Here is a 14,942-nt window from a genome sequence, read left to right as displayed (position 1 = left end):
GACAGCGTAATATAAATGAAAGGTCCTCCTTAAGGAGACATTAGGGGTCTATTAGATCTCCAACTTCACCTATGGAACCCAGTGAAGCTGATAAAATACAGATCAGGATCAACCAGCTTCTTCACTGACCACAGTGACCGGGGAATGATGGCACTGAACATGGAAATGATGAAATGCTCGTCTCTTCTGGATTCATACACCAGAGAGGAGATCTGAGAACTGATCACCCTCCACTCCATCCACAATGCCGATCCTGGGACTACAGGAGGGGCAGACACATGGTTAATGTAGTGAGGCATGGGGATATTTGTATCTTCAGAGGAAGGGTGTGAAAGGGCAAATTTCAGGAGAACCCGAATCCGAATCTCATCCCTCGTTACAAGAGACTGCTAAGGTGAGAAGATGATTGGTGGGAAAGGTGACGAATCTCCAGAATGAAGACAATTTTCCGACCCCCATAAGTGGAGGAATGTTCTGACCCTGAAGGGGTTACTCTAGGTTTCCACACTATATATGTGTGTATCATCATCTGCTGGAGATAAGAGCGGTCACAGTGACTATGGAGAAAGAGGACGGGGGGGGGGGGGGGGGGTTACTGGGTGTAAAATAGAAAATGAGATCCCATTACCTCATCTGCTGCCACGTCCAACAATGTCTACTCTGTAATTCCTCCCAACTCACCTTTCACCCGAAAACGTCTCTTTTATACTTGACATCACTTCCTGTCTATAACTGACATCACTTCCTGTGACATCACTTCCTGACTTCCATAGAGACTTCCTGTCTGGGTCGAAGTGAGATCACCACCTTGTGGAGCTCAGAGGAACTGCTGCCCCAAGAAACGTCTTGTAGTGTGAACACGGCCTTGTGCTGTGTGTGTATGTACTGTATATCCTTATAGATGGGTCATCTCCACTCCCACCAAGGGGGAGAGAAATATATTACTGCCTATTACCATCATACACTCACCACCCTGGTCACCACTTCCTGGCCAGGCAGGCCGCATGCTCGGATTAACAGTTTGGTATTTATTTCCTGGCTGACCTCACACGGTTGTTTTTGGTTTCTTTGCTTTAAGGACCCCTTTTAAACACCTACTAGATTCAGAGTTTGGAATGTCATTTAGAGGGACTCAAAATTTGGTGGTGTGAAAGAAAAAAGTCTTTACCACTTTCTGACCTCCCTATAGCAGTTTTATTGCTACAGGGCGGCTGTGCTGCTCAGAACCCCGTATATAAATGTGATCCTGCACTTCCAGGTAGCGTGCACAAGTGTGCGCTGCCAGCGGCTCACTACCCATGTGATTCCACACAGCAGGTCTCGCAGACGCGATGTCCGCCAGCACCCGCTGATCTTTTGGTACACAGGCAGAATGGAAATCCGTCTATGTACACAAGGCAGATTGCCGTTCTGTCAGTAGGGAAGGCATGGATCCTATGTTCCTGCAAAGCAGAGGCACTGATCCATGCCTTCCCCTAGTAAAAGCACCTCCCCCCAATACACAAAGACTGGCTAGGCACACATTTAACTGTTTGATCGCGCTCCTTCCCAGCCAGTGTCATTAGTACAGTGACAGTGCATATTTTTAGCACTGATCACTGTATTGGTGTCACTTGGTCCCACAAAGTGTCAGTTAGTGTCTGATTTGTCCGCCGCAATAAAGTCCCGCTGTAAGTCACCGATCGCCGTTATTACTAGTAAAAAAATAAAAATTCCATAAATATATCCCATAGTTTATAGATGAGATAACTTTTGCGCAAACCAATTAAAATACGCTTATTGAGATTTATTTTAAACAAAAACATGTAGCAGAATACATATTGGCATAAATTGATGAAGAAATTTGATTTTTGAACATTTTTTATTGGATGTTTTATAGCAGAAAGTAAAAATATTGTTTTCTTTTTTGCTTATAGTGCAAAACTTTAAAACCGCAGAGGAGATCAAATACCCCCAAAAGAAATCTCTAATTGTAGGAAAAAAGGGACATCAATTTTATTTGGGTACAGAGTCGCACGACCGCGCAATTGTCAGTTAACAAGTTCAGCCCCGGAAGATTTACCCCCCTTCGTGATCCAGGCCATTTTTTGCAATACGGCACTGCGTTAATTTAACTGAAAATTGCGCGGTCGTGCGACGCTGTACCCAAATAAAATCAAAGTCCTTTTTTTCCTACAAATAGAGATTTCTTTTGGGGGTTATTTGATCACCTCTGCGGGTTTTTTTTTTTTTTTTTGCGCTATAAACAAAAAATGACCGACAACTTTGAAAAAAAAAAACCAATATTTTTTTACTTTCTGGAGGGCGGCGCCTGTAAAAACAATCAAGCAGCTGAACAGCCCATATGATTGGTTTTACAGTGCAGGGAATCACCGGCAGAAAAAAAAGATATATGAATGATGCCTGTAGCTCCACCCATCATCCAGATATCTTCACTCAAAGTCCATGAAGTCATTTGAGGTCGTTGGGCGGGAAGTGGTTTAATACAGGAGCATAATGTCCGCACACCACTAAGCATCCGCTTATTTGTAGAGACATAAACCATATGGAGTGCCAGAATCCCAATCTTCTTCTCATTGGTATAATGTCAAGGATTTTGCAGACACAGGAAATGAGCTTTTCAGTGTTAGCAAGCATGTTGTGTGAAGGTCCTTCTTCATTATAATGACAATGTGGGGGAGAGAAATCCTCTGCACCTTCCTCCAGTATGGCATCCATATCCTCCCCATTCCCTCCTGTCTCTGCATCCTCTAGGACCGGCATATCGGGATCTGACTCTGGTTGGGAAGCTGGATATGGAGAAGAGGCGGGGAGTTTTGGAGCTCTGGACAAAGATGGCCGTATTAAGACGTAATCTGTCCAAGGAATGGCAACAGAAAATTCTGCTTTGGTCAGGTAGCCCACATGTTGTGCGTCTGAGAAAGAGCTAGAACCAGAAACGGACATTGGTGGTAAAGCATGGACTTTATATACAGTCCAGCATTTTGGACAGATAAGACAGGGTCACCCTGTACCTCTGACCATTACTCTATTATTCTTTAGGATAGAATCAATATTTCTCATTCCATCTTCCATTGCATTGGAAAAGAGGCAAGGGTTAAGGCAGGTTCACAGGCTGCACCTGCTGACAGATATACCCCCAAAGAACAAGACCAACACATGAAGTTACCACCAGAAGATGCTGCACCCCCCCCCCTCCCCAAGGACACACCCAATTATCATGACTGAGTATATCCTTGAAGGACACAGCATCCTCCAATGACAACTCTAAGCTAAGCTCACGAAGGCCACATCAAGCAAATAGGTGACTCATTATCAGGGCTTGTTTTCCCAAAGAATAGGTGCAGGTACTACCTCTTTCTCTGTCCCTACCCACCTCTGAGCACCATTCCTTGGTTCCAACCCCTACCCACCTCCGAGCACCATTCCTGGGTTCCAACCCCTACCCACCTCTGAGCACCATTCCTTGGTTCCAACCCCTACCCACCTCTGAGCACCATTCCTTGGTTCCACCATTTCTTGGTTCCGACCTCTACCCACCTCCAAGTGCTGCCCTTTTAGACAATACAGAACCAGGTATCATTTTGTGGTGCTGAGTAATTTGTGTGGAATTTGGTAATGATAACAAGAAAAAACAGTAAAATAGATTCCCTGCAGCCGGTAACGAAAGATCCCCTAACAACAATGGACCACCCATAACAGAATTCCCCCCTGGCAAATAATAAACTACTGGCTGCAAAAACAGGTCTCCCCACAGCCAGCATCAATAGACCCCTCCCAGCAACAACTGACCCCCCAGAAATTTAAGACCCACCCCCCAGCAATAGTAGGTCCTCCCCCAGCAATAATAGACCTCCTTAGCAACAAAAGACCCCCTGCCAAAATAGATCCCCTCCATCTAGAACAGACCCCCCCCCCCCAGCAGCGAGCATCAATAGACCCTGCAGCACACTCCAGCACCCCTTACCATTACATACAGTCAGTGCTAGAAGTGCCCTAACTGCGTTCTCTCATGTTGCCGCTGAATGAAAATCCCGACTTATTATGCTGGAAAAGCTCTTCCTCTTCGTAATTGCCTAATCTGACATCCTGCAGTGCAGGTAGAAGTGTCCCAGTTGGGGTTTGGACAGCGCAACCCAGTGCTGCAAGGTGATGACCACTAAGACATTCCGCTGCTCTGTCCTTCTGTTCAATTTGCACCACTCTTCTAGAATGAGCTTCTAGCTTACACATCATAGGGAAAAAAGGCGACAGAAAATTCTGCTTTTGTCAGGTAGGCCACATGTTGTGTGCCTGAGATAGAGCTAGAACCGGATACAGACATTGGTGGTAAAACTGGGTCCTACTCTGGTACAAGGGACACATTGTCACTCCAAGGCGTAGTATTGAGCGGACCTTTGGCAGAGCCAATCTCCTGTGATTTAGAATTGGCTCCCTTTCTCCTGGTCTCCACCATAGCTACAAGAGAGGGTATCCCCCTGTGGGGTACTCATGGAATAGGGTGCAGGAGATAGGGTGCAGTGTGTCTGAAAGGAGTACGTGGTAACCCAGGTGTTGTCCTGCAACGAGTGGTGAAAGGGCACCGGAGTACCTTATCAGGACTCTAGGTGGAAGTGGCATTAAAGGGTGTGACCAGTGGTGTGATCACCTGAGACTGAGCTCTGAATTTTAGCGCCAAGTTTGAAAAGCTTACACCGTAAGGGGAATACATTCCAGACTTAGTAATGTTTTATAGAGTAATGGTCAAAGTTACAGAGTGACCCTGTCTTATCTGTCCTGAATACTGAACTGTATATAAGGTCCATGCTTTAATCGTCATGGTGGGCATACCCCCAAAGAGGTCCTCAGGGACTGGGTTCCATAGTTATGAGGTTCCATAGTGATGAACTACAACCCTGGACCTGTATAGCACCCTGTGGCTAACAACACATTGCACCAAGTGCCATAGGGAGCGCCTCATGCTGGATCCAATGCCTGAAACAACATTACAGGGCATTTCCAGAGCGTGGGGGTCAGAGTACAGCTCCCAAGGTTGCACCGATCCGGGTACACTGCTTCTGTGTAGACAGTAGAAGACAGCGAGGGCTGATTGAAGAATCAGAAGATAAAATAATAAAGAGGAAAATAATAAACTAGTGAAGATAACCCGCAAATATATCCCATTCTAGGTTGGTGCACATTATTCTGCTCACACAATCAGTGCAAGTCCAGCTGGTCACTGAGGCATCAAAAGAAACTTGAATGGACAACCATGCTCCAACAAAATACTCCTTTATTAGAATATATCCAGAAGTGACAACATGGCAGGAGTGATGAGACTGTCAACGCGTTTCACACTACAAGCATTTAGTCATAGCAAACCCGCCATACTGCTTTCTCTCTATTTAAACATTCAACATGAATTACCATATTAATTAATATTTTGGCTGAACATCATAGACATCTGCAGAATGGAAATGTTTGTTTTATTTCAGATAAATCTGTTTAGTTATTTTATTTTGCTTTCTAGAGCTTGTTTCATTTCACGCTTTGAGAACGATTGGGATTCTGAATGGTTGAGAAACGATCGACTGATTCGCATTCTGTGTGAAGAAATAGCTGGTTGTTAAGCAGGGGGCTGGGAAGCCGGCTGCCCGCATCCTTACCAACCATGACTCATCAGCTGTCAGCGGGCTTCCCCACTGATAGATGAATGGAAAGAAAAGAATGCCGGTATTGCCCAGCAACAGAAAAATGTTTAAAATAAATGGCGTGGGGGTCCCCCCAAAATCCATACCAGACCTCTGAGCATGCAGTTCGGCAGGTCAGACAAGGGGGGACAACAAGTGCCCCCCCTCCTAACCCATACCAGGCCACATGCCCTCAACATGGGGGGGGGTGCTTTGGGGCAGCTCTCTTCCAGCCAGCCACCACAGCCCCTGTGCCGGCCAGCCATCCACCACAGGGTACCAGCCAGCCACCCACCCACCACAGGGTGCCAGGCAGCCACGACTCACTACAGGGTGCCAGACAGCCACCGACCCACCACAGGGTGCCAGACAGCCAGCCACCCACAGGCCCTGTACCAGCCAGCCACCCACAGGCCCTGTACCAGCCACCCACACACCACAGGGTGCCAGCCAGCCACCACAGGGTACCAGCCAGCCATTGACCACAGGGTGCCAGCCAGCCAGCCATCCACCCACCACAGGGTGCCAGCAAGCCAGTCAGCCACCACAGGGTGCCAGCCAGCCATTAAGCATTATACAAATATTAACTTGTTCAGTACCAGATTTGTGTAAAAAAATTGTCTTCAGGGCGTGGCCTGGCGTGGCATGCTGTGAGACGCGGGTGAAGGGAGCTCCGCCGGACAGTTATCCTATTATTCTTCATCCTGCTGCCCCACGGCCGACACACACCCTGATCCACCTCCCGCACACTCCTGACACCCGCGGCATCATGTCTCCGCCAAAGAAAGCAGCGGAAACAGCGGCGAAGCTGGAAAAATACCGCCGACAAGAGAAGGAGGCTCCTCACAAGATGGCGCTGCCCAGGGTCAGGAGGTGGGCACGGCTGCGGGTTCCGATACGGCCAGGGTGCTTGAAGCCATATCTACCTGTCAGACGACACTCACTGCAAAAATTTAGAAGGTGAAGGTAGATACATCTCTGATTAGACAGGACATGAAAAAAGTTACAGAACGTGTCACTGAGACTGAGCACCGGATCAGTGAGATTGAGGACCCCCCCCCCCCCCCTGCAGAGCTGCAACTGATTGCAACAGGTGCAACAAATCCTACAAAAACAGGATGACATGGAGAACAGATTGCGCCGCTGCAATCTGCGCTTTATAGGCCTGCCTGAGGGGTCAGAGGACGCCGACCCTACCTCATATTTGGAACACTTGCTTATACATACTTATGGGCGGGAGTCCTTCTCACCGTCGGGCCGTCCACCGCACCAAGGTGCACCCCCACGCACTTTCATAGCGAAATTCCTCAATTATAAAGACCGGGACGCTATCCTGAGGTTGGCAAGAGAGAAAGGGAACATTCCGCTCGGGAATGGCAGGATCGCAGTCTTCTCTGATTTTTCTGCGGAGGTCCAGAGACGCCGCAAAAGTTTCATGGAGGCCAAGCGCAGACCGCCGATTAAGCATGTGAAGTACGCCATGCTGTTCACGGCCCGCCTTCGGGTGGAAGGCGAAGATAGGGTCCACTTTTTTGATGATCTGGAATCTGCCATCGCCTGGCTGGAACACCTGGAGGCCCTTGGTTTAAGGTAGCTGCTAACCTCTTTCGCCCCCCTGGCACTACCTCATCATCCTGCCCCCATTGTATTCCCCCTGCTGGACACCCCTGAATGGATTACCTTGTTTTGCCTCTTTGGGAGCTGCCTCTTTGGGAGCTTATATCCTCTGTGATGCCTTCTGCTTATTGTGGACTATGTTTACCCACCTGACAGTGAACTCCAGCTCCTGGATCCCTCCACAAGGTTTACTGCAGTCTCACAGTCATCCCATACAATGGTCCGTGGGACTCTACCTAGTCGCATGTTCCAGCAGAACACTCAAGCTCCACTTTTGTTTTCAACATGTTTCCCCCAATTTTACCCCCCCCCCCCTCTTCTTTTTGCTCTCACCCCATGTTGTTTTGAGCCCTCTCACAGGTTATGCTGCCCAGCGAGTCTTTTCTCGCCCCTTGCACCTGCTGTGTCAGGTGTATGTGCCCTGATCTATTGCCTCACCCTTTTGCATATGCTCATGTTCACCAGGCCAGTCACACATTTCCACACATGGATTTGCACTACGCTATGCTTTGCATGCGGCCTGGCCCTGGCACCTTACCTTTTTTTTTCTTATCCGCAACTTCTTGGATGTATCAGGGACTTTTTTTCCATCTGGTTTTTAGGGATCCAAGCCCGCACAAGTTGGGGATGGTGCAGGGCAGGGTGGGGGGGGGGGGGGGGATGAAGATTTTAGATCAGTGCAAATGTTGTTTATGTGCAAGTACATTACATATATATATATATATGTATGTTATCAATGTTTATGGTGTAGGGACTACGGTGCAACCTATATCTGCCAATGAGTGTCTTATATTGCTCCTCTTCTGCTACCCCCTTAATTCTTGTAACGGGGGTGCGACTGAGATCCTAGAGGCTTCTGCCCCATTATTTATTTTATTTATTTCAGGTTCTTATATAGCGCTGTCAATTTACACAGCGCTTTACATATACATTGTACATTCACATCAGTCCCTGCTCTCAAGGAGCTTACAATCTAAGGTCCCTAACTCATATTCATACATACATAGTAGGGCCAATTTATACAGTATCCAATTAACCTACCAGCATGTCTTTGGAGTGTGGGAGGAAACCAGAGTACCCGGAGGAAACCCACGCAGGCACAGGGAGATCATGCAAACTCCAGGCAGGTAGTGTAGTGGTTGGGATTCGAACCAGCGACCCTCTTGCTGCTAGGTAAAAGTGCTAACCACTACACCACTGTGCTGCCCATTATGTTTTATACCATGGTCATGGCCACCCTGAAAATACTGACGTAGAACGTCAGGGGTATGAGGGATAAGATTAAGAGGACGGCTGTCTTCAGTACTCTTAAACAGCTGAGTGCGGATATCTTGGTCCTGGTTGAGACTCATCTGGAGGGCCGCATGCAGTTGTCACTTCAGCGCCCGTGGGTAGGTTGGGCGTATCATTTGGCAAACACCTCCCATTCCAGAGGTGTAGCCGTCCTTGTTGCCAAGTCGGTCCATTTCCAGCTTCTGGGATCTCATGTCGACCCCCAAGGTAGATATGTATTTCTACGTGTTTCCATATTTTGGAAACCCATGCTCATAATGGCCTTTTATGTCCCACCCCCCTTCTCCAGTTCTGTTATATTGGAGGGCTTTGCCTTTTTGACCCAGCACCCGGCCTTACCGGCTGTCTGGATTGGGGACTTTAATAATGTCCTTGAGCCTGTTCTAGACAGATCGGGCACTTAACCCCAGGTTTCGGATTGGACCTCGAGCACCAGATTTGCACGTTTGTTAGCGAGTTTCGAGCTGCTGGATATGTGGCGTACTCAGTACCCCTCCCAGAGGTCGTACTCCTGCTTCTACGCAACTCACCACTCATGTCCCGAATAGACCTCATATTGTTGTCCCGGACCCTACTTCCCAGATTGCTAAAAGTGGGTTTCTCCCCCAGGTCAATGTCTGATCACCGCCCATATTGGATCGTATTATCTTTGCCCCATAGTAGGCCGCCGCCAGCTTGGAGGCTTAACCCGGCGTGGTTGACCTTGATGGTGGATGAGAACCCTCTAGATGATAATTGGAGTCAGTTTTTTGATGACAACGAACACACTGCCTCCCCAGGGGCAGTGTGGGAGGCATTTAAATTACATGTAAGAGCCACCCTACAGTCCCGTGTCAAAGCTATTAAGGCGGACTCCGCTGACGCCTACTCTCGGCCAACCACCAACCTTGCCACGGCCGAACACGCCTTTCTGACTGACCCTACTCTAGCTAACGAGTCCCAGTATAAGCTGACTTCCAAGGTAGTGAGCCAACTGGACTATGAACGGGCAAATACGAAATTGTTTTTCCAAAAGCAGAGGCTTTTCGCGCACTGGGAATGCGCTGGGCAATTACTAGCCTACCTAGTACACTGTGAGGACCGCCCTCCGGTGGTGATTTCCCTGAAAACTGATTCGGGTGCCCCTTTGACGGATCCCAGAGTGGTTGCGGAACGGTTTTGCTCATTTTTTTGTGATCCCTATACTTCCAAAGCCCCAACTGACTGCTCGGACATGCACGCTTTCCTGCACACTTGTCCTAACGTTGTCGCCTGAGCAGTCTGCGCTGCTGGAGGCACTGCTCACCGAGGATGAAATTGCAGAGGCCGTGTCCAGGTTTCCCAGATCAAAATCTCCAGGCCTAGACGGTCTCCCGGTGGAGTTCCACGCCCAATATTCTGAATTCCTATTCCCTAAACTACTCGCCCTCTTTAATCAACTATTTGAGGATTTCGCCCTGTCCCCCTCTATGAGAGAGGCGTTGATAGTGTTAATACCTAAACTGGGTAAAGACCCCCACCTCCCCGAGTCATACCGCCCGATCTCCCTCCTGCAGGTGGATGTTAAAATTCTGGCAAAAATTTTGTCCCTCCGTTTTAATCAAGTCATACTATCGCTTATCCACCCTGACCAAGCAGGTTTCATGCCGGGTAGAAACACCTCATTTAACCTTCGCAGGTTATTTATGAACCTTTAAGCTGAACATGACAACCAAGGCAGGAGGGTGGTGGTGACACTGGACACGGCCAAAGCTTTTTACTCGGTGGAGTGGTCCTTCCTGTGGGCATGCCTCGAGAGATATGGCTTTGGACCCAACTTTATGAAATGGGTACAGCTGCTCTATAGCGCCCCTGTCGCAAGAGTCCTGGCCAACGGCTGGACCTCTGCAGAGTTTCCCCTTTCTAGGGGCACTTGGCAGGGGTGCCCTCTGTCCCCCCTGCTCTATGCCCTGGCAGCGGAGCCCTTGGCTATCGGCATAAAGGCACATCCTGACATTCATGGTCTCCGCAGGGGTTCCCTCACGGAAAAGTTCAGCATGTATGCTGATGACACCCTGCTTTACCTGGCAGACCCGGACAATTCCCTGCTTACGGCCCTGTCCCTTATAGAACGCTTTGGTAGGTTCTCCAGTCTCCAAATCAATTGGGATAAGTCGCAGGTCCTCCCTATAGATGCAAATCCTCTAGACGTCACCCCTGCAAACCATACCCTACAATGTGTCCCCCGCTTCAAATACCTGGGAGTCCACGTTACGATACACCCGCATGATTATGTCTCAGATAATGTCCAACCCCTATTTCCGCTCGTAAAGTCCAAAATTCAGGTGTGGTCCAGGTTGCCTTTGGGGGTAACGGGTAGGATAAATCTGATTAAAATGGTCCTTCTTCCTAAGGTGTTGTACATTGTATGACACTCTCCGCTATATTTAGCCCTTAAACATTTCAAACAATTGGGATCCCTCCTTAAGGCCTTTGTCTGGGGATCAAGTAGGCATAAAATCTCCTGGTGGAAACTTAAAAACCCCACAACCTTGGGTGGCGTAGCGCTCCCAGACCTTAACCTTTATTATTTGGCTTCACAGCTGTCCCAATTGTATCACATTGACAAAACCGATAGGGAACGCTTCCTGGCCCTTTTGTGCTCTAAATGGGCATGCCTATCCAAAGACCCCTTGAAAGTTATACTTCGGGGCATACGTGGGATGGGAGAAAGACTGGACCCTAAATCCCTACTCTACCATTACAGCCGTGTGTGGGAGGTGGTAATGGATCGACTGAAAGGTCCTCCACTGCACAACCTCACCCCTTTGTGGCATAATAAGACTCTTCGGGAATTGTGCTTACTCCCTGACTCCTCATTGTGGAGCAGACGGGGTGTATTTATGTTGTATCATATACTAGTAGGAGGTACCCTGAAAACATATGCGGAACTGAGAGAGCAATTCTCACTCCCCAACCACATGTATTATAGATACCTTCAACTTAGACACGCATTCCGCACTCAGTTTTCAGAAGCTCCACCTAACCCTGAACCTGTACCAATTTTAAAATAATCAAATGCCGGTAACCAAAGCATTTAATCTCCCTGTTCTATGCTGAACTCCAAACGCCCTCCTCCACCGAGATAGCCTATGAGCTTAAGACCCGCTGGATACCGGACGTAGGGCCCATAGAGGAAGAGGAGTGGGAGGAGGCGCTGGAGACCTGTCAGAAGATATCCCCTAAATTGTCCGATAGACTTACCCAGACGTTCATCGAGCCTATCTTACACCCCTCCAGCTGGCCAGATATCAGACTGACCAGGACCCCGGATGTCCGATGTGCCGTGCGGATGGTGGCACCTTTTTCCACTTACTCTGGAGCTGCCCTCAGCTCCGGGGCTACTGGCAACAGGTGGTAGCTTTCCTTCATGATAAAATGGGATTCCCACTACAACTGGCTCCTAAACAGTGTCTCCTTGGTATTTACCCGGATGGGGACATGGACAAATTCACGACTGCCTTCCTACAGGAGACGCTGTATATGGCTAGGAAATTAATTGCCAGGAACTGGATGAGGAACAATCCCCCAACCCTTGGCATGTGGACACGGGAAGAAAATAATGTTATTCCCTTTTATAAACTACTCTACAAACACAGGGGGTGTCCCCTTAAGTTCAATAAGATCTGGGATAGATGGGTGCAATGCCCCCATACGTGTATATAGACATGATGAAGTGTACCAATATACCCCGCACTGTTAACGGACCTTTACGCCCTATGTCTACTGGTTGTATTCTGGACCCATGCACCTTGCTGTTCACTGTGTAAGTTGCCTGTTATGATGTACTTGCTCAGTTTGTTTTTTATGTTCTTTTATCTTGTACTGTACTGCAATCTCAATAAACTCACTGTTTGCAAAAAAAATGAATAAATTGTCTCCATTTTTCAAAACTTTAAATGTACAAAATATCGGCCGATACCGATACATTGTGACCAAAATATCAGCATCAGCCCTGAAAAAAAACATATCGTCTATCCCTAACCGAAGGGTCTGGTATGGAAAGGGGGAGGGGATCACACCGTTTTGTTCTATTGCCAGTCAATGCCGCATTCTTTTCTTTCCATTCATCTGTCAGTGGGGAAGCCCGCTGACAGGTGATGAGTCATGGTTGGTAAGGATGCGGGCGGCCGGCTTCCTGCTTAACAACCAGCTATTTCTTCACACGGAATTTGCATCGGTCGATCGTTTTTTTTTTTTTTGACTGATCCAAATTCGAATCGTTCTGAAAAGTTGGAATTCGTTAGAAAATGAATAAACAAAACAAATTTTAACAGATTTTAAGGAAATTCATTACAATTTCATTGGGAGATTTGGATACATCCGAATCTAGGAATAACCAAAAATTTGTCGGAATTTGTATTCGCCCTGAAACGAATTTCACGTGTCTAACACTTAATGGCCACCCGCTAACAGCTGGGCTCCCAGTCAATGCAAATGGCCGCCGATGGCAGGGCCCACTCTCCAGGCATGGATCCTCTACATATGTGTGCCATAACACCACCCCGCTGATAGCTGGGGACTCAATGACCACTCGAGACATCCTGGAAGACTTCTGGATACCAAAGGAAGCTCCTGACATCCCGCACAGCTGCCCAGCACCAGACCTGCCCACCAATACTTCCAATAGGTAGGAAAACTTTATACAGAAATGGTCCTATAAGTGAGGAGGACAAGAAAGGAACGCAACCATTGGCTTATCCTGAACATTTATGGGGAGGGGTCTTATGGGGGAGGAATGAGGGCGGGGCTACCCAAACGTATGCTGCCATGGACATCTGTCAGGAAAGCACATTATAGCCACTAGATGGAACTGACCATTATAGGAAATCCCAATTCACAATGACTGGGGAATGCGGGTCACATTTCATCAACACATTTATAACAACCAGATCTGTAAGTGTTTGTGAAATCTTCCCGCACAAAATGTACTCAGACAATGAAAGGTAAGGACTCCATTTTTATTTTCTCCTGCTATCAATGGCCAAAACGGGACAACACTTCATCCATGTCTTTGCTGATCTCTGATCTACTTATGAAGTGTTTCTTACATGATGAAGATCAGCCATGGAGTATATCTGAGGTGTATATCAGGGTGTGCTTCTTCCCCACATGTCCATCAACATTAATATAGAAGACATTTCCCGCACTCAAGGCATCAATACACCTCCAGGTTTGTGTGGGACCCCTGATGTACAGGAAGACAGGACTTCATTGAGGAACATTTCCCTCACTCAGGACAGGAAATTTGTTTCTCCCCCGTGTGCGATCTCTGATGTGTGGAAAGATTGGACTTATCTGAAAAACATTTCCCGCACTCAGGACAGGAATATGGCTTCTCACCAGTGTGCGATCTCTGATGTCTGGAAAGAGCGGACTTCTCTGAAAAACATTTGCCGCACTCAGGACAGGAATATGGCTTCTCACCCGTGTGTGATCTCTGATGTGTGGAAAGATTGGACTTATCTAAAAAAGATTTCCCGCACTCAGGACAGGAATATGGCTTCTCACCAGTGTGCAATCTGTGATGTGTGGAAAGATATGACTTTTGTGAAAAACATTTCCCACACTCAGGACAGGAATACAGCTTCACACCAGTGTGCAATCTCTGATGTGTGGAAAGATTGGACTTGCATGGAAAACATTTCCCGCACTCAGGACAGGAATATGGCTTTTTCCCCGTGTGATATCTCTGATGTCTGGAAAGATTGGACTTGCGTGAAAAACATTTCCCGCACTCAGGACAGGAATATGGCTTTTCCCCTGTGTGAGATCTCTGATGTTTGGAAAGAGTGGACTTCTCTGAAAAAGATTTCCCACACTCAGGACAGAAATGCGGCTTCTCACCAGTGTGAGATCTTTTATGCCTAATAAGATGGGATTTAGACTGAAAACACTTCCCACACTCAGTACAGGAGAATCTCTTATCTGCTGTAAGGACGGCACCATCCCTCACAGTCTGAGGTTCCTCAGGATAAGAGGAATACGATGGTCCGGCACCGTCCCTCACAGTCTGAGGTTCCTCAGGATAAGAGGAATACGATGGTCCGGCACCGTCCCTCACAGTCTGAGGCTCCTCAGGATAAGAGGAATACGATGGACCGGCACTGTCCCTCACAGTCTGAGGATCCTCAGGATAAGAGGAATACGATGGTCCATCTACACTATGTGGTGCCGGATGGACATTTGAGGTAGCCGGGTTTTCTCCTGGACTATACTGTGTGATGTCCTCATCTTCTACTTTACAGTCTGGAGACAAAGTGAGACAATCCTCTGAGGTTTTCCTCATCTCCCGTCCATCTACTAAAATAGAAATACAAAGATTATTACTAGACATCAGCAGAT

The 14,942-nt window shown here is 47.8% G+C and overlaps 2 protein-coding genes across 2 annotated transcripts in view; both read right to left on the bottom strand.

Annotated features, from left to right (window-relative positions):
• The window catches only part of LOC309550239 (uncharacterized protein), a gene marked incomplete at both ends in the record, with an annotated part of 1,760,330 nt that overhangs the window by 576,894 nt on the left and 1,168,494 nt on the right, over window positions 1-14,942 (bottom strand).
• The window catches only part of LOC309548798 (uncharacterized protein), a gene marked incomplete at both ends in the record, with an annotated part of 266,454 nt that continues 265,339 nt past the window's right edge, over window positions 13,828-14,942 (bottom strand). The window contains one exon of the mRNA XM_082248740.1: window positions 13,828-14,895. Coding sequence (XP_082104866.1) covers window positions 13,828-14,895 — 1,068 coding nt within the window. The remainder of the gene's footprint in view (window positions 14,896-14,942) is intronic.

Source organism: Pelophylax lessonae (genome assembly GCF_965119305.1).
Source record: "Pelophylax lessonae genome assembly, chromosome: 3".
Classification (NCBI taxonomy): Eukaryota; Metazoa; Chordata; class Amphibia; order Anura; family Ranidae; genus Pelophylax; species Pelophylax lessonae.
Note: the sequence above shows the minus strand (reverse complement) of the source record. Positions and strands in the feature narration are given on the sequence as shown.